General features: G+C 36.3%; 1 protein-coding gene across 2 annotated transcripts; it reads right to left on the bottom strand.

Annotated features, from left to right (window-relative positions):
* Positions 1-591: 591 nt before the first annotated feature.
* Positions 592-23,763, bottom strand: SLC38A11 (solute carrier family 38 member 11). Of its 2 annotated transcripts, XM_054278275.1 has the most exons (12): positions 23,734-23,763; positions 21,286-21,403; positions 20,795-20,869; positions 20,047-20,181; positions 18,341-18,406; positions 16,622-16,728; positions 16,381-16,460; positions 8,377-8,447; positions 7,379-7,540; positions 5,543-5,655; positions 4,740-4,871; positions 592-2,789 (listed from the first exon to the last, which is right to left on the bottom strand). In XM_054278275.1, the coding sequence occupies exons 3-12, from the start codon at positions 20,853-20,855 to the stop codon at positions 2,544-2,546; spliced, it is 1,173 nt and encodes a 390-aa protein (XP_054134250.1). In that variant the 5' UTR covers positions 20,856-20,869; positions 21,286-21,403; positions 23,734-23,763; the 3' UTR covers positions 592-2,543. The 2 variants fall into 2 exon arrangements, with proteins under 2 accessions (XP_054134250.1, XP_054134249.1); XM_054278274.1 differs by lacking the exon at positions 7,379-7,540 and having other exon boundaries at positions 593-2,789.
* Between the last annotated feature and the right edge of the window lie 1,494 nt (positions 23,764-25,257).

Genomic DNA, 25,257 nt, shown 5'->3' with positions numbered 1-25,257 from the left:
TTTGCTCTAGAAAGTCATAAACTGTCTGCTTAGCTCCTGTAAGAATGGTAATTGTACATCTGGTGTCCTGAAATGCCTTCTCAGCTGGAGAGAGGAGCTTGGAGAAATAGTGAGTCACACTACCAGCTTTTGATGTGAAAATCCTGCCAGCAAGTGCTTGTGGAACATTCCTCTCCCTCCATGCACTCTGAAGTTCTGTCACCAGGGGGCATTTGGAGTTGGGGATATTGCTACTCCTAGCACACCTCTGCTTGAAGCACTAAGATTGTACTGAGATCCTGCACAAGCTGAGGCCAGTGAGAGGCTCCCAATAGATTTTACAATTTTATTTTGGGGAGTCTTAAGTGCTTGCAAAAAACAATGGTTATCACAATTTTTGTTATGATGTATTCTTTCTGTATTTCGATCTCCTAGGTTCTAAGAAAGAATTTACCAGATTGCTATAATGTGTCATTTCAATAAAGGCAAGTTTCATTATGTAATATTGGAAAGGAAGGGATCATGGGTTTCATAATTTTATATATTTAGGCAAATAGCAGTTAATTTTAAATTCTGGCATCTCTGACACACAACCTCCCATTTTCAATATATTTATGGCTGGGAGAACCCCATCATCACCTGGGAAATTTACAAATGAAAACCGCTGAGCACATGATTACATGAATTCAATTAGTTTTGGCAAAAGAAACTTCTAAGAGCAAGAGAAGCTTTAGCAACAATGAAAACATTTAACTCACCATTGCTACTTCAGACTTTACACTTCAAAAATTAAAACAAACAGTGAAAAAGAATTCTTTACATTTTAATTTATAAAGCAGAAAAGCATATAAAGACTCATCCTTCATAAAGGACAGGCAAACATGATTTAATAACAACACAGCCTCAGTAGAATGACATGGAAATTATTCCAATGATACTCTGTAGCAAAGATAGTTTATAGTTAATACCTGAAACAAGGTAACCTATTTTAAAAGAAAAAAAATCAGAAAAAAAAAGAAAACAAGGCTCATGAAAGAATTGTGATTGATCAAAAAGATCTTAGGGGTCACAAAGAAATATTATTTGGGTTGGACTCCATTTGGAGTCAATAGAAAAAAGTGAATCTATTCAGTAACAATTCACCCACAGCTAAGAAAAAATCAGCTATCACTGAATCTAAACTGGTGAGAAATATTCTGGGTGAACAGTATCAAGTACCTGGAGAACAAATAAATTATCACCCTCAAAGTTGACACTTTGTAGAGAAAAGTAATACTCACGTTTCTCTCTAATTGCTTTGCAACTTAAAAAAAAATCCCAAAGAAACAACAAAAAACCCCGGTATATATAAAGCATTTATTTTGGAAGCACTACTTTTAAAAAGTGTGTTATTCTCACAAGTATTATCACAAGTATTAGTGACCCTTGCTTGCACATTTGTTTAGCTGGAAGTCTTGAATGACATATCTTTGCCATGCAAGATGAAGACAAAACCCATCCCCACTAAGCAGCATAAAAATGAAGTAGCATTACACATCTAGCTGGCATGAGGAACCACTAGGATCACAATGATGCAAAAATTAACTCAAGTACACATTTTGATTTGGTAACAAAACATTTTCAAAATGACAGCATTGATATGACTGAGGATACTCATATTACTCAACCTCAAATTAGTCCTATTCCATACGCATGTGAGTCTATTTTTATATATACTTATGTATATATGTATATTTATACACATACGTATATATACATGAATCCTTTATGTTAGATGAATTTTGGAAAATTTAACAAATCACCAAAATTTGACAAATCATAACAAAATTGTTAGTCATATACTGAAAAACAACAGAGGACTAGAATGATAATCAGGTTTAGAATATTACTTTCAATTCAGTTTCAGAAAAAATGAATAACATTATAAATGTAAGAATTGAGCTGCAATGTAATTTCCTTCTTCGTCAATCTTGAAATTTTTACAAAGACTGCCTAGTTCAATCTTTTGAAATCCATTCTTGTGGATTTATTCGTGCAATATCTTTTAATTACGAGACCACATATTGTAACAGTTACAATTAAATTGTATCCATTACAGTTTAGTCAGAACAAATAATTTCTTTTGACTCAAAATCCAGTAAAAGGGAAGACTATCCTTTCAGCTCTAAAGGACAGTCACTGCAAAATCAAAGACAGAATTAATAAAGGTCTATTAATTTAAGAGCAGAATTGTAGTACAAAGAGATCCAAAAATACTTTTTCTCAGGACTTCAAAAAACCCCCATACTATAGTGTGCTAATAAATACACTTGAAATATTATAAAATTAATAAAAACTAATTTAAATCAAGGAAACATGGGAAAGGTTTACATTCCAAAACATTTAATTTATCACTTTTAAACAGCATTGCAGACTAAGGTTAAAAAATGCAATCTTTTTGGTAGGCTTGCAAGTTATTCAAGTAATGTCTACTGAAAGGCACCTCTGAGATTTTGTGTTTCAACAGTTAAAACTGAAGTTTCACCTGAAAAAGGATGGCAGCATAAAATCATGTAAGTAAATACCTACGGTGGAAGTGTGCTGTTGTGTAAAGAAGCATTACTAGGGGAGCAGTAGAACATTTCTTTTCCATGGCTACATTCCTGGGGATGCAAGACAGTCATGACAAACCCAACTGCCATCACTAGCACACCAAGAACAAGAATCAGGCAGGATATGAGGTTATCTGGATGGTTCCACCGCTCCTTGGACAGCCTTAGGTAACACGCTGATGGGATGATAAAAACAAGTGGGGTAGCACTCAAAACTCCCTGTGTGGGGGAAAGAGCAATAGAAAAAACTCATAAGCATGTTTATTTAGATGTGAAGAACAAAAACCTAAATTTTTTAACAGTTGTGATTAGACTGATACAACAGTAAAAACAGAGGATAAAGTCCTTTTCCTGTGTTGCTATATGGAAAACCTTTTTTTTCAAAAAAAAAGGTCCCAAAAATATGCAAAAATATCTGTTAAACTATTTCTAATAATTAAGATTTATTTAAATTCTTTTGCTTTGCTGATAGAGAATAATATTTTAACATTGCAAGAAGCATTTAATCTTATTTCCCAACATTTCTCAGCTTAAGAGATAAAGTCTAAACATAATTCTTCAATACTTGAACTGAATTAAAATATTTAAGATAATTCCATGGAGGAGTTGTGATATAACACTGCCCTTAAAGGAATAAAATTTTTTGAAAAGTGGAAGCATCATGTAGCAGTTCAAAGAATTCTGAGCAGTTTTGACATTTATAATCTGATTTAGGTTGACTTCCCTATGAAAGTAAAGCTCCTTTAGACAGAGTAGAACCCTTCTTCTCACGAAAAATTCAGCTCCTCTTTAAATGTTCTCTTAGAAGGGACAAACAAAAAGCACTTTCAAAAATTCTTTTTATAGTAAAGCCACTGCAGATTAGCATATTTGTTACATGCCAAAAGGGAGCAATTTTATGTAGAAATTTTGAATGTTTATTTAGTTACATACTTAACAAACACTATGTTTCAATTTAATTATGGCCAGATGGTAATCCAGCCAAAGTAATAACTTTACATCATCATTTGTACAAAATTTCCAATATTTGTATGGTAGAACTTGTTAACAGTCATTAGTACAGACATCAGAAACAGGAACAAGCACAAAGTTTCTCCTCCATGAAAATTAAGCTTTAGGTCTCTGAAGTAACACAACCCAGCATCCCAGTAAAAGAATAACAAAGAAAATCCTTTAACTCCCATATGACCCAATAGTTTCCCTGGGGAATTACCACCAGGCAAACACAATAGCTTCTGTTTTGTTCTAAAACCAGAAAGCAGGGAAAGAGTAACCAGGGTCAGAGAAATAGTATCAAATGCCATCTGTGGCGAACAGCCGACAGACAGCTCTTCTGCTGGACAGAAAGCCAGCTGAAAAGACAGATCACCTTTCTCTCACAAGTAAATATTCTGTTTGTTCAGTTTTCCCTACTGCTAGATATCAAGACTGAACAATCTTTCTGAGCATAATTATTACATCCAATAAATACCTACAGCTATATTGTCAAATTCTCTCTTAAAAAGGAAAAGCAAAAAACCCCCACAAGATAGGACCTACCCATGCAGATGCCTGACTATCTTCTATTTGTGACTGAATAAAGCTATCAGCTTGACTACTGACTAACTGCTTAAGAAAAAAAAAAAAAACATTGCATTGATGGAATGCTTGCTTTTTTTGCTTGCTTTTGATTGTGTATTTCTAGTGACCATCTCTGTGGTCACTACTGTAGTAGCTGTGGAATCAGCTACTACTAGTTTTTTCTTTTTACCTCCCTCTGGTTTTTGCCCCTGTGGCACAAGGCAGTCACTAAAATCTGTCCAAGTGCTAAGTAATTTGCCAACTTAATCAGAAGCAGGGACTGAAGAAAGAAATGCTAAATTCAGTACCACTAGACAGTTTAGATGAGTATTTCAGTGATTTCTGCTGCGGCTTAACACTTTTTGTAGGTCATAGCCACTTGCCTTATCTACAAAACTGTTCTAAAACCCTCCCCCAACCATATGAATTTTACTTCTTGAACTTCCTTTCACCCTTAGTTATCTGTGTTTGAAGCAGTAATTCCTTCTTCTAACATTACTACTGACTATGTCAAATTACGTAAGATTTTCAGTAGAGCTGTGGATTTAAAAAAGTTCTTATTTATTAATAAGTGATGTATTAAATAGAAAAGTAGACAGGTTCACTTACATTCAGCTCTAAAACTATTCCAAGGCAATCATACATTAATGATACACCAGTTGCCACAGCAATGATAACTACTGTCACAACAACATGGAAAACTGTTGAGAGGTTCCCATGGAAAAACACATTGGCAATCACCTGAAACAGAAACACAATTTTAAACCTTTATTTTTCTCCCTATGTTATCAAACAACTTACTCCAAACCTTCTAACCTTAGGAAACTAAAGGAATGGGTGAGAATGCACTGGCTGAATTTTACTTACCTTGCCTCAAGAAAATATCTTCATTTGCTTCCAAAATTTACTCATAACAATCATTACTAATATTTCAGAACACTTGCCAAATTGACTTAGTTATACCTGCAGGATTTCAAAATTTACTCTTTTCCCATTTGCCCATTGCAGAATAAATCCACTTACAATTATTCATTAAATGGATGAATTTCCTAGATGGAGATACTTCTAAACAGAGAAACTATCAAGATTGAAAAGTATGTATTTTTGGCTATTCTCAACACAATAACAACAGTGTCATTCATGCCAAACCTAAAATTTTAAGCAGTCCTGATATTATTAAGTAATTATTAATATAACATTGACTAATATTATAATAAATGGAAAACAACATTATATGGCCGGTGTTTAAACAGTACAACCAGTTCACCATACTCACTGCAAGTAGCAGGATAAAATATGCTGGTATTTATCACAGATCAACCATAGACTTCAGCTACAATATGTATTAAGAATGTGACAATATTATTAATATATAACAACAGTGTTAAAGGGAAAATGTAATAAATTCTTACCTCTCTGGTCACAAAACATTCAAGGGGGAAGGTCAGAATTACAGTAACTCCATAACAAAACCTTCCAAAGGTAGCAAGGTTGTCATCTCTACAGTAGTTTTCAAATATATCTCCTGAGGCATAGCAAAACACCAATTAGCTTGAACCTCACATAATTTACCTGTATTTGCAACTTGAAGTCAGGTTACTGGAGTTACTAGAGTAATTGAGACTTTCTGATTCCCTCTTCTGACATGTAACTAAAAACTAGTTACAGTCACAAGTTATGTCCAGGAACAACCTTCAGCTTATCCTGCTGGTTAAGCAGTGTTTTTACCTCAAGCAGCATTTATCTTCAAAAAATATTTTAAAATATACATATCAGAGTTTTTCATCTGTTATCTTCCCCATAATACAGATTTTGTATGAGATGCCAGTGTTTGATTAAATAAATATGTGACAGATTCAGAAAGAAAGCTTATGTGTAGAAAATAAAATTTTCCCTAAAAACTCCTAGACCAATAATTACATAAAAAAATGTAATGTAATTGTTGGTCTAATAAAAAAAGGTGAATTACCTGTGGAGAACTGCATTTCCCTGACAGTATCTAATCACAGCTAATAAGCTGTAGAAAAGAATGTTAAGTATTCTGACCTCAAAGGCCCATTATATACATATGGATTATCACCTAGCAAATCATCTTATATCTAAAAATGAAAGCATCACTATAAAATTCAAATCAACTTGCTTGCTTTTTACCATGAATCTGTAATAATGATCTCTGAAGCACAAGAGACCAGATGATCTATCAGTTCTCTTTTATGTGGTTACAACAGTGTCTCATGATTTACCTCTTTAGGAATCACAATGGCACTGAAGAAGCAATAAGGTGTACTTTAAACAGCCAAAAGATTTTGGCAGGGAAGACAAAGGTGAGATGGAACATGCTAACACAAGAGTCATAAGGCAGAGCTTTCTGTACCTGAAAGTTCTCAGCCAGCCTGCATTCGGTCTACCTACAGTACATCTGGGACAGTGACTTACTCTGCGGGCTGGGACAGTGACTTACTCTGCGGGAGTAAGCACTGGAGGCAGGGAAAAAGGACACATAAACCAGGAGCCCCCATCCTACAATTTCTTTGTTCTCAACTAAATGCTGCTGCTCATCAGAAAAGGAAAAAGCCTGGAAGCCTCCTCCTACAATCCGGAATGTCACTATTAAGCAAGAGAAAATATGCTTGATAATGAAATGTGTATTTTCTCTGAAGAAAGTAATGCACTGAAACCAATTTATACCTTGTTCTTATGAACATACCTTTTTCACTTCAACAAAATGATGTTAAATAGCATGATGCAACATTGCTTATATATATTTATGTGTATTCATATGGAACAGTAGGATTAGCAACACCAGAACAGCTGTTGCAAAGATAGGAAATATCTCTAACTCTAGGATGCTGTATTAGTACAGACAAGAAAAAATGTAAGAAAATATACAAGATATATACCAGATACTGTGTAGGAAATTTTTGTTCTTACTGCTCTCTGCTGTTGGACCATGTGGATAAATCATAGCTGTGTAGTCCTCGAAGTGTTTCAGTGATGGAAGTATTCAAATGGGACTTCCACTGGTGAGGCTTATGCTTAAGAATCTGACAGCTATTAGCATGTAGCTGACATTTTTGGATCACATTTTGGTTGTTGGGTAACTATGAGGAATGTCCTATTTCTGCCCAAATTTACTATGATATTCGCATTTTTACAGTCACCAAGATGTTTACGGAAAAAAATCAGACAGGAAGGCAGAAACGTAAGGATTATAGCAAGCACCAAAACTGAGGGATCAAGCAGTTTACCTTCTGTGTATCCTGTAAAAGTCATATATCCACTGGCAGCAAATGCTACACTGATGACAAGAGCAAGGGCCACAGACATATGTGTGACTTGAGACCAATTCTTTAATGTGGGTTCTTCCAGAGACCCATATATTAAAAAGCTGTTATGGTGGCAGATGAATGCTGAAACACACATGACAGTTAAAGCAAATGTATGAATTCATGCATAAATGCATAGAGACACTGCACAGTTTGAATCCACTCATTATTAAATACAAACATTAATCATGCAATGAGTGGCAAAGATAAATGGCTTGAACCTTTGCTTGCTTAGTTGATTTGATGAAGGTTTATATTCGTCCTCAGATGATTCTGATTACATTATCCTTAAATGCTATGCCATTTCCCACCCTCCACATCTCCATTCCACAGCTATTTCCTCCTCCCTTTACTTAAGAACCCAGCAGCAGATTTGAGAAGTTGTTTTTTTTTTTTTTTAAATCTACAGAGCCATTTGCTACTTTCAGACTTCATATGGCATCCATTTTAGGCAGCAGCAATCATTGGGAGGCCTCAGATTATCACAATGCTAACAAGAAATAATATAGCAGCTCCTGCAGGCAGGAACAGATTTCAGAATGAGGACTTTTCTGTTAGAGGTTACCTAAGGGAATGCAGAATGATCCCAGCCCCCTCAGTTTATCAGTCAGACAAACCCACTGATGCAGGGGCTTTAGGATAACCTGCACAGGGGAGCTGCACCCACATGCACACTGTCTCTGCTACAGTGGCAAGCCTCCAGGGCCAAATGGACACTGGAGGAGGTTAACATCTTACACAATAACAATGACATTCATATGAATCATTCACACAGTTTCTTTTTTTTTTCAACATCAGTTTAACATGAATATTAAAAAAAAATTCTGGTTTCAAAATATTAAATAGTTCTAGTTTCAAAATAATATAGTTTCTTACAATTGATTATTGAAAAAAAAACCCAAATGGCAAAAAACACTTACCAAATGACATCACCCCAACGGCTTGTACTGCATTTGGTTTTGCAAATATCCATGCATTCTCTGATTTGGGTCTAAAACAGACATTTAAATAGGTTACCCTCTTTTCAAATATCAGTTATTGCTCTCTGCCATAGCCCCAGTGTTTATTAACAAGCTGAAACCAGGGAGATACCTTTCTCATCTCCCTTGTTTTGATTCAAGTATTTCTGTAACCAGTGTTTACAGTCAAAAATGTCAGCCTATTTCAGTTTTGTAAATAAACTCTTCAAGTCAGCATATACCAAGAAACAGCAAGATGGAAGGTAAAAGCTGTAAATGATTCTGACTAAGGTTATCTCAACTGAAAATGTCCTCTGACTACTTAGAGGCAATTTCTACCTTTGACTTTAAACATGCAATCAATGCAGTCTAGAGATACCATTTTACTAGGCTACAAATCAAGTGAGGGAGTTCGCCTTCTTTACACCTCTTCCAACTGTTCCTCATAGTAAAGAGATTCCACTACTTCCCAAAACATAAAAGAAATTGTAAGAGAGTACATGGAGACTTTTACAGTAAGGCAAGAATGTAGTACTCCCCACACCTCCTCCTCTAAGATACGGTCACAGATTTGGACCTGTGGTAATTGCAATGCTTAGAGAAGGCCCATCAGCAAACTTTGTTAAAAACCATTTACTGCATGAACTTCACCTTGGAATAAAAAGCCAAAATGAAAAATCAGGGAAGGACACAAAACATCATTTTCCAGACAGACAATTTGCTAAAAAGATCAAATGAAATTCACAAGCTAGTTAAATATTGAATTTGTAATATTAAAGCACAGACAATGAAAAATAATCCAGAGAATCTTGCTCTTAAAAAGTTGGCTACTGCTAACCTTGATTGCTCTGTTTTTATTTAGAGGGAAAGCTGCTGCCACCTGAGGCCTTAAGATGCTCTTTTCCTACTGCCCTAGGAAGCAGTATGGCACTCAGGCCAGTTCTGTGAAGGTAACAATGGCAGCTCTATCTCTCCCTCTCTTTGGTGATCTCTCCCTCTCGCTGGTTTTGAGAGCTGCAGTGGCATATGCCATACCAGGTTTCATTGCTTTCAAATGTTTAAATTACACCTCCAACCCCTAAAAATAAACACATTAAAATAAAATAGTAAAAAAAAAGTAAAAAAAGGTTGCAGTTTCCTCTTTCAGAACTCATATCTTACTTCTTGAGTTCAAATAGTCAGTCCTTCCTTTTTCATACTAATAAAACCCAGATTTAAAGTACCTAATGCACATTCAGTTCAGACTTAGAGGAGCTTTTCAGCTCTTAAGCTGTGGTTGCGAAGCTTAACTTTGAAATTAACAGAACCTGAACATAAAATCAAGCTCCCTTTTTTTGTCCTCAAGTACAGTATACTGTCTTGAACTGCTGTAACATACTGCTTTGAGCCTCTGGCAGCTGAATAAGGCCCTCCTAAAAAACTCTCAGACTCAGCAAGCAGATGTAAAGTACTATGGATGAAACAGAGCTATCTGGTGTTTGCCTTGAGAAATAGGAATTCTGACCCTCTATAGCTGCTCTTGTTCCTTATAAAAGCTCCCTTAATATTACAGCACCACTGATTTCAAATCACTACACCTAGAAATGTGTCTGGAAAATTAATATTAATCATTTTGAATGTAATGTTTTTAAGGAAAATATTCACATCTGATTGGAAAAATTGCAATAATATTTCAAAATAAAAAGAATATAAAGGAAGCTAACACTCCATTCATTCCATTCTGTAACCACTAGAGGTCAGCTTTGATAATAAACATACAAAATGAAAATTTGTTTTATATTTTCATTTGACAGCAGAAGTTTTCTTTGGCTCTTTCCTATTAATAATAAAGTTAGATTATCTAATATCTTAGAAACAAAAATATTTTAAATGCAAAGAAATAAAGAATGCTTTTGTCTGAAACACATTTAATTTCTGTAAAAATGGTACATGCAATGTTATAGCTATATTATGAGCTCCTACAAATACAGATTTAAAAAGGGAATTCAGAAAGCATATGAATTTCACTTGAAACATTTTTAATAAAGTGGCCAATTAAGTAAAAACAAATCACAGGAGCTGGTTTTCCCCTTGCACAGCGCTAGCTTATGCATTAGCAATATGCAAAAGACTAAGATATTGTTTTGCTTTACCAATGAATGACAAATCAGATTAGGAGTATTATTAGGGGGAAAACCCAAAAGAACAAAATCCTGCTTATTTAAGAGCCTAAGAAGATAAATTCCTTCCATTCTAGTCACAGAATAGAGGAAGAATTTCAGATCCCTGATTTGAACACTACAGCAGCTTGTAATGTCCTACAATGTATTCTGGTACAGATGTGGTGATTTCTTCAGTAATTTATATATTGCTGCATGTGCTTTGGAAAACATTTTCATATTGTGGGAATAGAATGACCTCATGCAGTGAAAACACACAGCCAGAAATTTCATTTCTGAGTGTTTGGAACTGAGAGCCAACAGTTCTAGAACTGTGATCACATCAACAGGAAATTACTCCCAAGTTCAGTCTGCAGAACAAATATGAAATATGAAAGCTCCTGGGAAAGGGTGCAGGTGACATGAAAGTGTCTATATAAAATACAAATTCATAGAAAAACTTCTCAGAAGGAGAAAACTGTGCCAGAAAACAGCAGGTGTTAGTTATAGAAGAGCCACATAGTGAACAATCACAGAAAATCACTCACAAGCCAATGGGCAGCTAATGGAAACATCATCTGTCAAAGTAAACACACGCAAATTGATTTAATATATGCATCTCTGTAGGCAGATGCATGCAGACACTGAAAGAATATTACAAGAATACAGGATAACTTCTTGTGGTTTTTCGATCCTGCTGCTACTGTTCAAGATCATTTTTTTTAGAGGGGACTTTTGTTCTGACCTACATTCTTGTTAGGAGTTATTAGGGAAAGATTTTAACTGCTACTTATTCAAGAATAGTATTAGCTGTGAAAATCTGTGAGTGAAAAAATCAGCTAGCTCTCTGCTTCTCACTCAGTGTACAAAAGCATAGGCTATGCCTGCATGAACAGGAAGTCTTTTTCACACTGAAGCAGTATTAGTTAGATGCAACAATGAAAGGTAAGAGAAGAAATACATTTTTGAACTAAATGCACTTGCTGACAGCTGTACTGTCTATCATATATAGCAGAAGCTGAAACACAAAGTAAAACCTGAGATGTAATTTACATGTAGTTCTTGGAATAAAAATAGTAAAAGATTGAGAAAAAAGACAGCCTAAGGGAGTTCCCATGCAGGGAAAAAATCTTAGCTGAAACTAGAACAACAGCAAGGCAGACTGAAGGTAGTGAGGCCTAGCAATGAAGAAGACCTAGAAGGTAAGAAAATAAGACTGTACTGAGTCTTCAACAGATGTAAGTGAAAATATATCATAATAAACATATTAATGAGTTCTAAAGAGTTTTGAAAATATTCATGTTTATCTACATAAGAACAGGAAAATTGAGAAGAACAAATGAACCAGGCAAAGGATAAGACATCCTAACAGGGTAAGCATCCAGATCATGAGTAAGAGTTGGGCAAATTTGTTTGGCAGTCTAAGATGGCCTCTCTTTTACTTCTTGTAAAACACCTGCAGCATAACTGTCCCCATTTTAAGAGCAATGCTACACAAAAGTATTTTCTGTCACTTATACAGAAATGCTGCAGTATAAGAGTGCATGAGAAGCAAAGCATCTTTGATGAAGGCAAGAGAAAGAAATACCCCGATCTCAACCAGCTTGTGGCTATGCAACACTGACCTGAAAAAAGTAAGGTGATTTCTAGATAGGAACAGTCATATAACAGAGGAGCTACAAGCTGGAATGAGAAAAAGACTTCCATTGTTTTCGACTGAAGATCAGTGTCAAACTGCCAAGTTTAGGTGCAAACCAACAGTTAACAATATAACCCAGAATCATCTCATAGATTCATTCAGGTTTAATTCAATGATTTAAACATTTAGGAAATTATTTGCAACATTTCAATTTAATTCTATTCTAAGGTAAAATAGCTTTCTAGGTATTTTTGAACTTTAGAAGTTTAAAGATACTGAAAAGTTCACAGATGCTGAATATAACTTTAATCAATATAATGGAAAGAAAATGAGTACAGCTCACATTAGCCTTGGATTTCATATTAATCAAAGTCATCTTGGGAAAGAACACAGACAAGGCAAAGCTATTATGTCAGCCAAACTTAGATACAGCTATGTCTACTCTTCTTTCTTCCTTAATGAATTACTTAACAGTTCTGTAAATATAAAAGTAGCTTAGCTGGGTTTTTTTAATTTTATCACACATTAAAGATTACCGTTGCTTACTAGTGGATTTTTTTATCTAAAGGAAAGAATCAGCTTTTTACTTTCAAGTTTTTTTCCTGAGCCCTTGGTGTTTTACCCCTAGAATCAGCTGCCAGTTGAGTAATTCTCACATCCTCTTTATGTGTAGCAGATGCTCTTGAAGTTTTTCATAGACATTTATGTATTATGGAGACACTGACATCATAACATTCTTGCTACAGAACACCAAATTAAATTAAAATGATCCCTCTTTATAAGCTACATAAAATATTTCTTTTTACAGCAAGAATGTTAGTTTCAGGCTAGAAGCATGAAGTTATTTCATGCAGTATTAACATGCTGCACTTGACAGTTTCAGTTAACTCCTACCTATTTTTTCTGATACAGCACCTAAATACCCAGCCATGGGTAAGCAGATGGCTATAGAGATCATGTAATTTCATTCAACATCTTAAAATACTGAGAATGAATTCTTAATAATCCAGAACACTGTATTCTATTTGTAGGTTTATTGTGTCATTCAGTTAACAATAATCATATGGATGGTGGTTATCAAAAGCAAAACTGAAAAAAAAGAAGTACCTCAGTTTTATATTTGTCATAAGAGGAAATAAATTAAATCAAGTAATCCCGCATCTTAACAAACATTTTGTTTTTCTTCATCAGAATGTGACAGTAACATTACTAAAATGTCCTTGGACAACCAGCCCCACACCCAAAACAAATAAAGACAAAAACAAACAAAAAAAGAAGCAACATTCAAAACCTTGTAATTCATGTTTAAAATAGTAATAATCTCTTTGTTTCTCTGATGGTCTAAAACATTGCAGAAAGTTTCAGGTTATTGCAGAAAATATCCTTAATTGCTTTGTTGTCCAAGTAAGATTTAAATTTCAACTAGAGCATGGATTTCAGCTAAGCAAAAAATGTTTTATCATTTCCATATAATGATTTTGTACCTCTCAAAGGGAAGAAGTATTCACCTCGAAAAATCTCAAAGTAAATGAAAACTGATTACTGCTCAGAAAGTAATTATTAAAGCAGGAAGATATCCAAATGGGATTCCAGTGGAACCTGATCTGAGTCCAGTCCTTTTGAACATATTCGGCAACAAATTGAATGATGGAACAAAAAGCAAAAAGTGTCCTTAATTGAAAGCATGAAATGTGCAATTAACACAATCATGCTAGAGAACAGGATGAAAAAAGAAAAATCATAAAGAAGCTGGTAAGTGGAGAAATCATCTGATAAAGCAGCATTCAATTCTGAAAAGACAAATTCTACAGTTATGCAGAGGATAAAAAGACTTCACAAGAACAAGGCAGAGAGAACAAACAAACAAAAAAATTCCCAAACTTCATGAGAAAAGGAAAAATCACTGGCAAACAGTTCTGCAGAGTATCTCATGCTTGGTAGTTCCACTGCAAACTCAAGGCACATTCATGATATCATGTTATCTTCCAAAGAGCTAACATCAAACTAGGTTACATAAACAGAGGCAGGGCAATCCCCAAGGGACACACTTGAACAGGACCTTACAACACTCTGCATTTAAGATACATCATCTTCTCTGCTCCTCAGAGGGAATATCCCCGGCAGGTGGGGCACTGTGATTCTACTTTAACTTGCAGAAGACTTGAGGCAGCCATTGAGCATGATTAGAAGCACAGGAAATGACAAAAAGAGAAACCCTAAAGGAACTGTGCCTATTTAGTCTATAGAAAGGATCCCAAAGCGGGTCAAATTACAGCATTTTTAGAGGTGTTTTTCAAGCACTTGAAAAAGTATAAATAGTTTGCTGTTCATATCCACTGTGGTTAGGCCAAGAAGCAACCAATATGAAATGGAGTCATACACAGGAAGAATTCATAAGAAAAGGCCAGGTAAGGACTGGAATGGGAAACCATGGAATTATCTAGTTTGTTCTTGGCAATCATCTGTCATCAATGGCAGGCACATAATCAGTTCTGCCATATAACAATTCTAGGGATTAAATATTCTTGTCCCCATTGAGCCTTTATCCAGGATTGTACAAATTTTTTTCCTATGTGACAGATACAAGGACTGTGCTCTTGCAATAATGATTTTTAAAAATCTCTTTGTGAACTCTGACTTCCATTGTATTTTAATAAGGATTCAAAGTAAAAGTGTTGATTCACTTGTTTCACTTGATGAGACCCATATTAAAATATAGCAGTATTCTTTCTTTTCATTTCAAAAAAAAATCCATACCACAATACAACAAAATAGAAGATAGACATATACTTTAATTGTTAAAACTATGTCTAACTGTAAAATAAAAATAGCAAAGATAGTAAACATAGACATTAACAGAATGTTGGTGAGGAAAAAAAATTGCCAACTGTTTATCAACTTGGTAGATGCATTTTTGAAAACAAAAAGTGTAAAGGCAGAAATGGAAGTCTCTAAAGAATTAAGAAGTAAAACTTCAAGAATCACTCAAAACCAAACAGCATGTATTGTAAGAAAAAATAAAACCATGCATTACATATTTTTCAGTGCATCACAACTGTGGAGAAGAAATGTTACCATAGTAACAAGGTTATCAGTAACTATTATATATAGCTTCTTCCTTTTTTAACAGGGAGTTTTGAGATTAACCTTTTAAAAACCCCTTTGACACATAGTGTGAAAAACATGCTGCTCCAGAAATATGGTGGGGAGGGAAGTTCCACACTGTTCTGAGAGAGAGATTTTGTGGATGATAGACAACATCATCTGGTACAACTTAAGAAATTGCTATTCTAGGCAACTTCCTACCGTTAAACCTGAATACCCTGCAATTAACCAATGTATCACAGCAGTAACACAACTGAACAATTGTGCCTAACACTGCTGAAACAATCCTGGTGGAAGAACCTACTGAGGGAAACATCAGAAATAGCATGTAAATCTGTTCCAATAAATAAAAAAGCACGTTCAGAAGTAGAATTTTTCATCTTTATTAATAAATCTATACATTTAAAGGATGAGAAGAAAGACAACCCTTCTAAGCCTTTAAGGAAAAATAATAGATTAGTAGCACTTTTTTGCAATATAACAATAAAAATATTGTCACAACACATACTTATGTGAACTAAATTGTCTAGAACACTCCAATGTCCAATGTTAAATATTATTTTCAGAGTATGCATGAGTAAGAGTTTTTGGTATCATACAGTTTTCTCAAATGACAAAATAAAGATTTTATTATTGTGTTTTAAAAAAATTCACAGTATTTGTATTTTATTTTTATCATGAAATTATTATATTTATCTTTTCAGAAAAAGAAATATTCCTAAAATAGTAGCTATTTTAATGATTGTAAATATAGGCAGTCTGATAATAACGAAAAAATAAAAAAAAACCTCAAAAGACCAACAATCTCACATGCCAATTCAGGAAATTCAGGACCCACCTGCTATTAGGCATCCATAACTCCCCTTTTATCTCTAGGGGTTTTGAGATTTTCTTTAAATTTGCTTATACCCAATAGAAGAAAAGATTACAAAGGATGAAGTATATTTAGCTGTTCATTATATTACTGTTGATAGAGATTTTTCAAAAGCAGGCATGTTCCACAACTACGCAGGTAAATGCAACAGGGAATAACAGATTCTATAGGAACAAAATTCACTTTGTGGCAAGTGTAAGAATACTCACACTTGTGGACTGAAGGTTACTGCTCTCACCATCACAACAACCAGGATGACAATGGTTAGAACCAGAGAAAGAAGAGATACCTGTAAAGGTAAAAACATGACTTCAGTCAGCAAGCTGCTGGAAGGTGGTCCTTTGAGCAGCATAATGCATTTGTTAATTATTTACACAAAGTTATGACTGGAATTTATTTTCAATAGCATACAGAACAATAAACCAAAAATCAACTGCTGTTATGATTTACCTTTCCCAATTTTGCTATGTCTCGATATAAAGATATAGGTAAGGTAAAGATGATGGTGGTAAGAAGAATTATGAAGTGACGGTCGGTAAGCACGTTATCCACCCCAACTAAAGCAAAAAAGAAAATAATTTATTTCTTTAAGAGACTAACTTGAGGAAAATATTAGCTACATTTGAAAGGTTAGAAGTAACAAACTGTTGGTTTGTTTAATAAGCTTTTATTCCCTTTACTCAGGCTAAGTAACACTGAAAACTAGGCATTAACTAACATTGAGAAAGCCATGCACAGCCTGAAACACAAGAATTCTGCAAATTCAAAGCAAATGCATAACATATGGGATATATTAAACCAAAATTTCAAAGTCTGGATTCCTACAATATAGATTGGTATTCATGTCTTTCATTATGTCTGGGTCAATGCTGGGAGACTGAAAGTTAAAAAATTTTCCTTCTTTCTGCCATTTAGTCTTGAGAATTTTTTGATACTCTGGGTTGACATCAATTACTGTGCTGTTCAGGATAGCATTGTTCTCTAAGAAATGGCCTAAAATAAGTTAATTTTGAGGTTTCTTTTGGGAACCTCCTTTCCTACTATCAGCTGGCTTCCACTTGCAAAGTGGATTACCATGTGAGGGCAACAATGCTCTTATAATATTCCATGCAATCAGTGGGACTTGTTTGCACAACTGGTGGGCTATTTCAAGCCAATGACAACCTAAAATAAAACATCTCCAAGTTACAGTGAGGCCACCATAAATCATTGGCTTGAATGAATACTTGATGAAAAATAATGGCTGGAAAGTGACTGGCAATTGACATGGAAAACTCAGTGTTCTGTTCCCTCTTTGGGAAATTATAAAGCTTTCCCACCTCTTTCCACGCAGGTATTCTACCACATAGGTAATCAGATTTGCCATGCTGGGGATTCCCCCTTTTACAGAAGTAATATTATATATAAAGTATTAGATATTCACTGTCACTATCAATTTGATCAGCTATTCACAGAACAACACAGTGTGACAAAACTACATCCACCTTTCAGGTTTCACATGCTGAAAATTACAGCTCTCCTGTGGAAATGAAACAGTTCATACAAATTCACATTTCCACTTCATTACAGGCAGGTTTTTTCTCAGTTTAATCTCCCAGTGAAGAATGTTTTAATTTAGCTGCTTTTGTGCTAAAGTAGATATCAAACACATACATAAATTGCTCTACTGATGCTGCTGTGAAAACTTAGAGCACAGGAAGAGAAACAAGGGGGCATGATTGAAAAAGCATTACATTCATTATATTATTTGCAACCTATCCAGAATCATTCAGTAGATGAAGTACAGCTTCACTATTTAAATTATTATTATTATTATTATCATTATTATTATTTTAAAAAATACAAAACCCAATAATCTTGTAAATACCCAACTGTGGAAGACTCACTTCTATTTGCTTAGTATTTCACTGAAGCATCTGGTCTCTTCACTGACACTGAGTCCAATGATAGCCAAGGACTAGGATTCATAGTTTTTATTTGGGAAAGGCTTATTAAAGAAAAAAAAACAAACTCAAAAACCCCACTCATAGACATATGCTTCAAGTCCTTAATTTGAACTAAACTTAAGAGTACTTTAGAAGCTATATTACAGGTAATTGCAAAATACTTATGCTACACTTCTATCCAATCCATAATCCCCCACTCTTAGAATTTTTAAATGTATCTTACCTCCAGGAATTCTCTGAAAAACTTTAGTTAAAGTGTCTCCTGTTATTATGTTGTAACTGATCATAGCTTAAAGAAAATAAGTTTTTTGTTAGTACAAGTCATATGCACAATATTTGACTAACACGGAATACACACATTTTGTAGACTTCAGGATTACATGCCACTATCCCTCTAAGATAAACTCTGGCTAGCAGCAACAATTTGAAAGTTTCAGGTTTAAAGAAATAATTCTTTAACACTTCCTTTTTTGCTTTTTCTTAAACAGGTACCACCTAAGCATTAATGCAGCCTGATAAGCAAGACCATTGTGCTGAGTGGCCATATAAACTTACTTCAGAAGAGGACAAAAAAGGCTTTCTAAAACTGTTTGTTTCAGATAGCAATTCTTTGTCAGTTTACTTTCAAATGCTTGTTTCTATTTAGTAAATTTCCTGTGTTAGTCTAATAATAAGTTCTGCAATTAAATGCAACAGACTTTCTAGCTCATGCAAAAAGCTAGCAAACTCTTCAAAGCAGAAGAAAGAAGGAGAAAATCAATTAAGAGATGAGATATGGACTTCGATTTCTCCCTCTCATTAATAAGTTCCGAGGCCTTAACATTCCTATTTCATTCTTATCTAATTCTACACTAAGAGCTCGTTGTTTTGTGCACATGTGTATGAATACACAAATTATATTTATCAAAATCTTTAGCACTTAGACAGCACATATTTAGGTATTGACCTTAACTATACATAAATATTCAGTGTTGTGAAATTTTAAGTCATAAACTCTACTTATATAAATTAATGCAAACACATACAAGAGCATAACCATTGCTCTATGGTGAGGACTAAGACCTTTACAATTCTTTTTCTGTATTATTAAGGGAGTACTTGGTTTACAAAGGAGTACAATTAAATGTATAACACTATTGCCTGCACTAAGAGCAACTTGCCACCCTTAAAAATCTCAGGTATCTGTAGCCAGACCCAAACAGGAATTTTGATCTGTGACTTCATGATCACCAAGTCCAGACTCTTGATATCTCAAGTCATCTCATCTTGCAGCCCCATGTGTGAAAATACCAAGACTATTTAAGATTTGATTTAATTATGTTGCTACAGCAGGAGACAGATTCAGAACAGAACTTTATTTCAAATTTCTGGTCTAACAAATTCCTGCCCAGATTATACCTTTTGCTTCATTTACTATTTCTTCTTCCAAGGGGCCTCGAGTGCCTAATTCCCCAGTACTTTGTTGGGTATGAAGCTGAACTAATGCTTTTGAAGAGCAAGACCTAAACAGTGGCTTCTCCAATTACAGTAACATCGCATCTCGGAAAATATACTACTTCAGTATACTCCTAAATTCATATTTTCCTTTTCTTTCAGACACATCAACTTTGTGCTCTGCTGCTCAATCTAGAACAGAATCTCCTTTGCTATTTTTCTAGCTACTTTGGTCATCAATTTTCATATGTGCAATCATGAATTTCTCTGCTATTACATTTCAGTTCAATTCTATTATTCTGATCCTTCAATTCATTGAATTACTCCTCATTCTTCAGAACCCACAAAATAAATTTAATTTTTTTTTAAGCGCAAAGAAGTATATACAGTACATTCTTTATATAGTTCTTAATATTCAATCAGTGAAATGATGCAGTAATGTGAAAAAGCTTGTTACTTATAAAACTTAAACATTTATATTTTATGTGATCTTACCAATAAATGGATATAAAAACTGGAGAACTGAAAGGATTAGATAACCTACAAGACCATAGGTTTTTTTCACCAGCTCTTGATAGGTTTTGGTACTGGACAGATTTCCTCCTTTGATCAGTAATATAATGGAATAATCTGTTAAAACATAAAATTACTGTTAAAGACGACATGAGCCAACTTGTGGTTGATTACTTTTCACCTTCTTTCACTCCTCTAACAAAAAAAAAAGGCTCTAGAAAGAAAAGCAGTGGCACTAGGAAGAGCAGGAATGAGAAATCTCAAAAAATCTCTCAATGCACTAAATCCAGGCGCTATAGGCTCATATTGGAAGAAAAATACTTAAAATCATAGTACAATCAAAGGTTTTCATTTTGTGGTCTATTTTTAAAAGTCATATAAAACCCTCTCAGGATTCAGTCTCTTAATTAGTCCAGTCTTAACAGTGGACTCAAACAGATGATTATGAGGGCAAAAATAAGAACAATAAGAACAGTCTTTCAAATGTAACCTGGACCAGGAAACTAAGGCTTCCTGAAAATAAATGCAGTCAAAAAGCGACTTCATATGTTGTACAGTGTAATTCTCTACTTTTACTAATCTGTGGAAGAGATTAGTGAGGTAAGGAAAAAATTAGTCATTTTTACTAATTGTCATAGATATACTTGTTTAAGGTATCATTAAGCTCAAGATAAGCTAAAATATTGCATGACTAATTTTATCTTTACAACAGAAACTGCCTTTAGAGTACCTGTGATTAAGGCAACCACAAACAAAAGCAGTATTCCTAGAGGAAAACCAGCTTCCTTCATCGAATATGGCAATCCTGCAAAGCAGAAAAGGAGAGATTCTAGAAGACTCTTTCCAAATATTTATTTGTGAGAATCAAAATAAGGAAAAACTCAGATTTTAAAGAATGCTAGTGATCTCCCAAACTAGACTAGCATGTTTAATTATCTCCAAAATATAATTTTCAGTGGACAAAGTGTTGCTTAAGAATGAAGATCAGGCAGCCCCTGCCCAACCTGTCTGACCATTATGGCCAAGAGACTCTGGGGTATTTATCACTAAGGTGTGGTCTCAATTGACACCTCAACATTTCTGCAAAGTAAGCAAATAAATACAGAGAAAAATCTTTAAAAACAACAGCAGAAAGTAAGGAATCAGTGTTATTGTCCAAACTGTATAGTCATGCATGAATAAACAAGGCTGAATACAGGACAGTAAAGAAAAGAGATTTACCTATAATGCCTGATCCTATGATTGAATTAATAATGTTAAATCCAGCTGATGCCAGATCACTGTTTCCTCCTTTATTCCTGGGCTTACTAAGGAGGGCTATTTGGTCATCTGTTTCTGCCTATTTCAGGAAGACAAGGAAAACATTATACATGAGAAAAATAGGCGAGAGCAATTATTTTTCACATAGTCTATTAAAGATTTTTTTTAAATTGCCATAGACTCAGATTTGTAGAGGTATTTTGATAAGTAAATCCCATTTTTTTCACTGAGAAATCAAAGGGGTATTAAGCAGCTAATTCCTGCATAAGTCTGACCCATAATCTTCTGTAATTCTCTGAAAAATAGTGGAAGGAGAGAAATATATATAAACTCAGAGGTAGGCTGCTAAACAAAGACATTCTTAGTCATGTTTCAAAGGCAGAAATGTGAATTGAGTATTTTCAAAAATATTTTGGCTCATACAATTGGTCAGTAAAAGAAGTTCCTGAATCAGGGAAATGAAATTAATTTCAAGACCTACTAGTAAAGCATGCCAACATCTTGACATATTCTAATCCAAGGTTTTATCCAGTATTTTAAATATTTCTGTGCCATTCAATGGTTAGTTAATTATGAATAGTTAATGACACTATAGAATCAGCTGGTCCCAGGAAGTTTCTGTGGGAAAGAACCAAAGTTCAGAGCACAATATGTAGCCAATAGCCTTAAAAATTCATGTTTGTATCTTCATAAAAGAGCTTTTTAATAAATATGCAGTAATCCTCTCATTAGATCACCACTGTGCTGCCAGAGAATATTTCAGAATTATTCATCAGAAAGATCATATTTTACCTGAAGTTGTGAAATTCAATGGAGGAACAGGCATTTAACGAATAAAATGCTTGCCTGTGTTCTGTGTACTAAGTATGAAGGTAACACCACTATTCCATGGATGCAGCAGCCTATCTAACACATATAGCAGGTTCTATAAACTCAAATGCTTGCCTCTAATAGTCCTGGGAAAAAAATTAAATTACTAAAAAAATCGAAGTCATCTGTAGATAGACACATAAACTGACAAGCATAAGATTTCCTGCCTCTAGTAGGGCTACACATTTAAGTGGAACCTTTAATCCTTAAGCAGCACTAACATAATACTGTCTCAGATCAAAGCCCAGGGTAGCGTGGTATCCCATTTCTGAGTGATGACCATGAAAGGTGCCTAGGGAAAAGCGTAAGACCATAGAAAATAGCTAGTTAGCAAACTTTCCTCTCCCAGCTTTCCTCAGTTTGTGTATTTTGGACTTCCCAAAGTGGTTGTGTTCTTGGTGCATCACACTTCTAAATGGACAGCTGCTTGATTTTTCCTTTTTTAGAAACTGCATAGGTTTTAGCATCAATAATATCATGCATTAGTAAGTGCCGTGTTTTAATTATGCATCCTAGAAAGAGACAGGTAATTTAATTTGTTCTGAATCTACCATTAAGTATTTTCACTTGGGTGTCCCCAAGTCTTTTGTGTCATCACAGGAAAACTAACCACTATTTCCTATCTTCCTCATATCACATAGCTTCATAAGTAACATTCTCCCTCAGCTGTTTCATATCTAGACTTGTGCTACATTTTTATTTCACTACTGATTTCAGCAGCAGAAGCATCATAGTCATTCTCTCCTGAAATTCTAACGCTCTCTGCTAACAGCACAGTACAGGTGAAATTGCACTGAATAAAACAGTCCAGCTCCCTCTCTTCAGTTGTTACAAGAAATTAACACAATGTGCGCTGCTAAGCCCTGGTCCCTTTGCCCAGCTGGAAGTGATATATTTCAATGGGCAAAAAGAAAAGGCAACAAAAAGTTGTGACAGAGGTGAAATGGCTCCTGTGTGAAGAGCAGCGCTCCCGAGGGTGTCCCTGGCCCGCAGACAGGGAGGGATGCCAGCTGGGAGCGCGGCCAGAGAGCTGCACAACGCAGGAGACACGGACTCGAGGCGTCTGCCTCTCGCAGGGTGCTCTCCTGGGGCCCCTGCGAGCCGCGGGACAGCCAAGGCCCCCCGCTAGGGCAGCGACAGCGGCGGGCAGGGCAGGAGATGCTGGGGCACGGCTCAGGAGATGGGGCGCTCACGCGACACCGAATTTCTGCCGTGCCGAGCAGCCGCCCTTCCCCTGCCTCACAAGGCGAGGTCTCCGAGACCGCGTTTCTCCCCCGGCGTGGTACCTAGGACTCTTTTTTCCTCCCACAAATTCGGGAGCAACTCAACAGAGATGAAAAGGCCATCGCTGCCGCCCGCTCGACGGCGGAGCGGGGACGTTCCAGTGGCCGGTCGTCCTGAGCCGCCGCAACCGGCCGCGGCGCTCCTCACACCCATCCCCGCCCCACGAGCCGCAGAGCGAAGTCCGGCGGGTGCCGGCGGGCTCGCTGGACCGCGCACAGTCCCACACCTGGCCTGCCCCCAGTGTCCGCCCGGTACCTGGCGAGCGGCGGCCGGCGGTGGCTCCGCGGCCGGCGGCGGCTCCATGGCCGGCGGGCCCGGGGCGGGCGCGCCGCGTCCCTCGCGGCGCCGCTGGGCCGGGGGGCGCCGGTGCGGCCCGGCCCGCGCGCCCGGCACGGGCTCCCCTCAGGCGGGCCGGAGCGGTCCCGCGGCGCCTCCGCCGTGTGGGAAAGGCGGGTGTGCACCTCTCCGGCCGCACCCAGCCCGGCCCGACCCGACCCGCGGCTGCAGGGACCTGTGGGACCGCCGTCAGGTGCGGGAGGAGCACCGAGGGCTCGTACGGGCGGGAGCGGGCTGTGAGACCGCGGCTCCTCCTCCGGGCGGTCCCTTCACTGGAAACATTCCAGAAAGTAAGCGCTTCTCTGCCTTCAACTTGTAAGATTCCAAGTTCACCCAATCCCTCTTTACCCCGAGAGCACCAGTAAAGCTTTCTCGGTGGGATGTGTAACAAAATCCAGGTCCGATGTCACAGCTGCTAATTTGTGGTTGCTTTTCAATATCGGTGTTGTTAGGCCTCGCTATTCTCCTCAGGAAGGGTAATCTGCTGTAAAGAGTGATCAATCAGATAAAGAACATACTGAGGTTCTAGTCAAAGTATGGGAAGAGGCCAAACTAATTAAAAGATGCACAATGACAGTGCTGAAAGTTCAGTCGCTAGATACCGAGGTGAGACCAAGCAGCGTCCAGCAGAAATGCACTTTGGAAATGTGGAAGAAGCCACACAAAGAAACATACATCTTAAACCAAAACCCATAGGAAGTAGTAGGCATTGATAAAAAATTGGAGGCAGTAATTAATTTTGTGAAGTATTGCCAAACAAAAAATGTAGGGCCTACAAGAGTAAAAAAAAAGTCTACCTAACTTTAGGAACATACTCCAATTACTGGAGGGCATCATCAGAATGTGGACCCAAAATTTTCAACAAGATTAAATCATGATGGGGAAAAAATGCCTGAGAGATCACAATTAAATAGCAGAGAAAATAGAGCATGCTAATTTCCTTTCTATAGTCTTAAGAAGTCCTATATTTGATAATACTTTGCTAGGGTAAACTGTGGTGGTTAAAGGAGCACATGTGCTGTGTGCATCAGTAACTTTGTCCTTAAAGATCTATGATGCATATGATTTAATATGGAGAACAAAGTGCACATAAAGAGCATATATGACATTTTTGTTCGATAGCTTAAGCACATTAGCTTCAGCTCCTTCAAAAAAATCTCTAATCATCTCCATGACAAGCTACAAGCTGACATGTATTCTTGTGTGACTAGTCAGATGACATGACTCAGCAAAGAAACTTTGAGAGGCCTAAGATGCAATTCCTGTGATTTGTAGCAATGTTATTTTCTTTCTCGGACTGTGCAAAGAATTCTGTTTGAAACCAGAGAATTAAGCTGTTTCAAAGCAGAGTGTAATAAACCATATAGTAGGTTTTCAAGATAGTCTTCTACCAGACTCTCTATGTTTAGTACTGTAGCAATTTCCTCACAAGGCCTCTGTATC

The sequence above is a fragment of the Melozone crissalis genome, unplaced genomic scaffold (assembly GCF_028551555.1).
Source record: "Melozone crissalis strain CALT ecotype California unplaced genomic scaffold, PUWL_Pcris_2 ptg000023l_1, whole genome shotgun sequence".
Taxonomy (NCBI): domain Eukaryota; kingdom Metazoa; phylum Chordata; class Aves; order Passeriformes; family Passerellidae; genus Melozone; species Melozone crissalis.
Note: the sequence above shows the minus strand (reverse complement) of the source record. Positions and strands in the feature narration are given on the sequence as shown.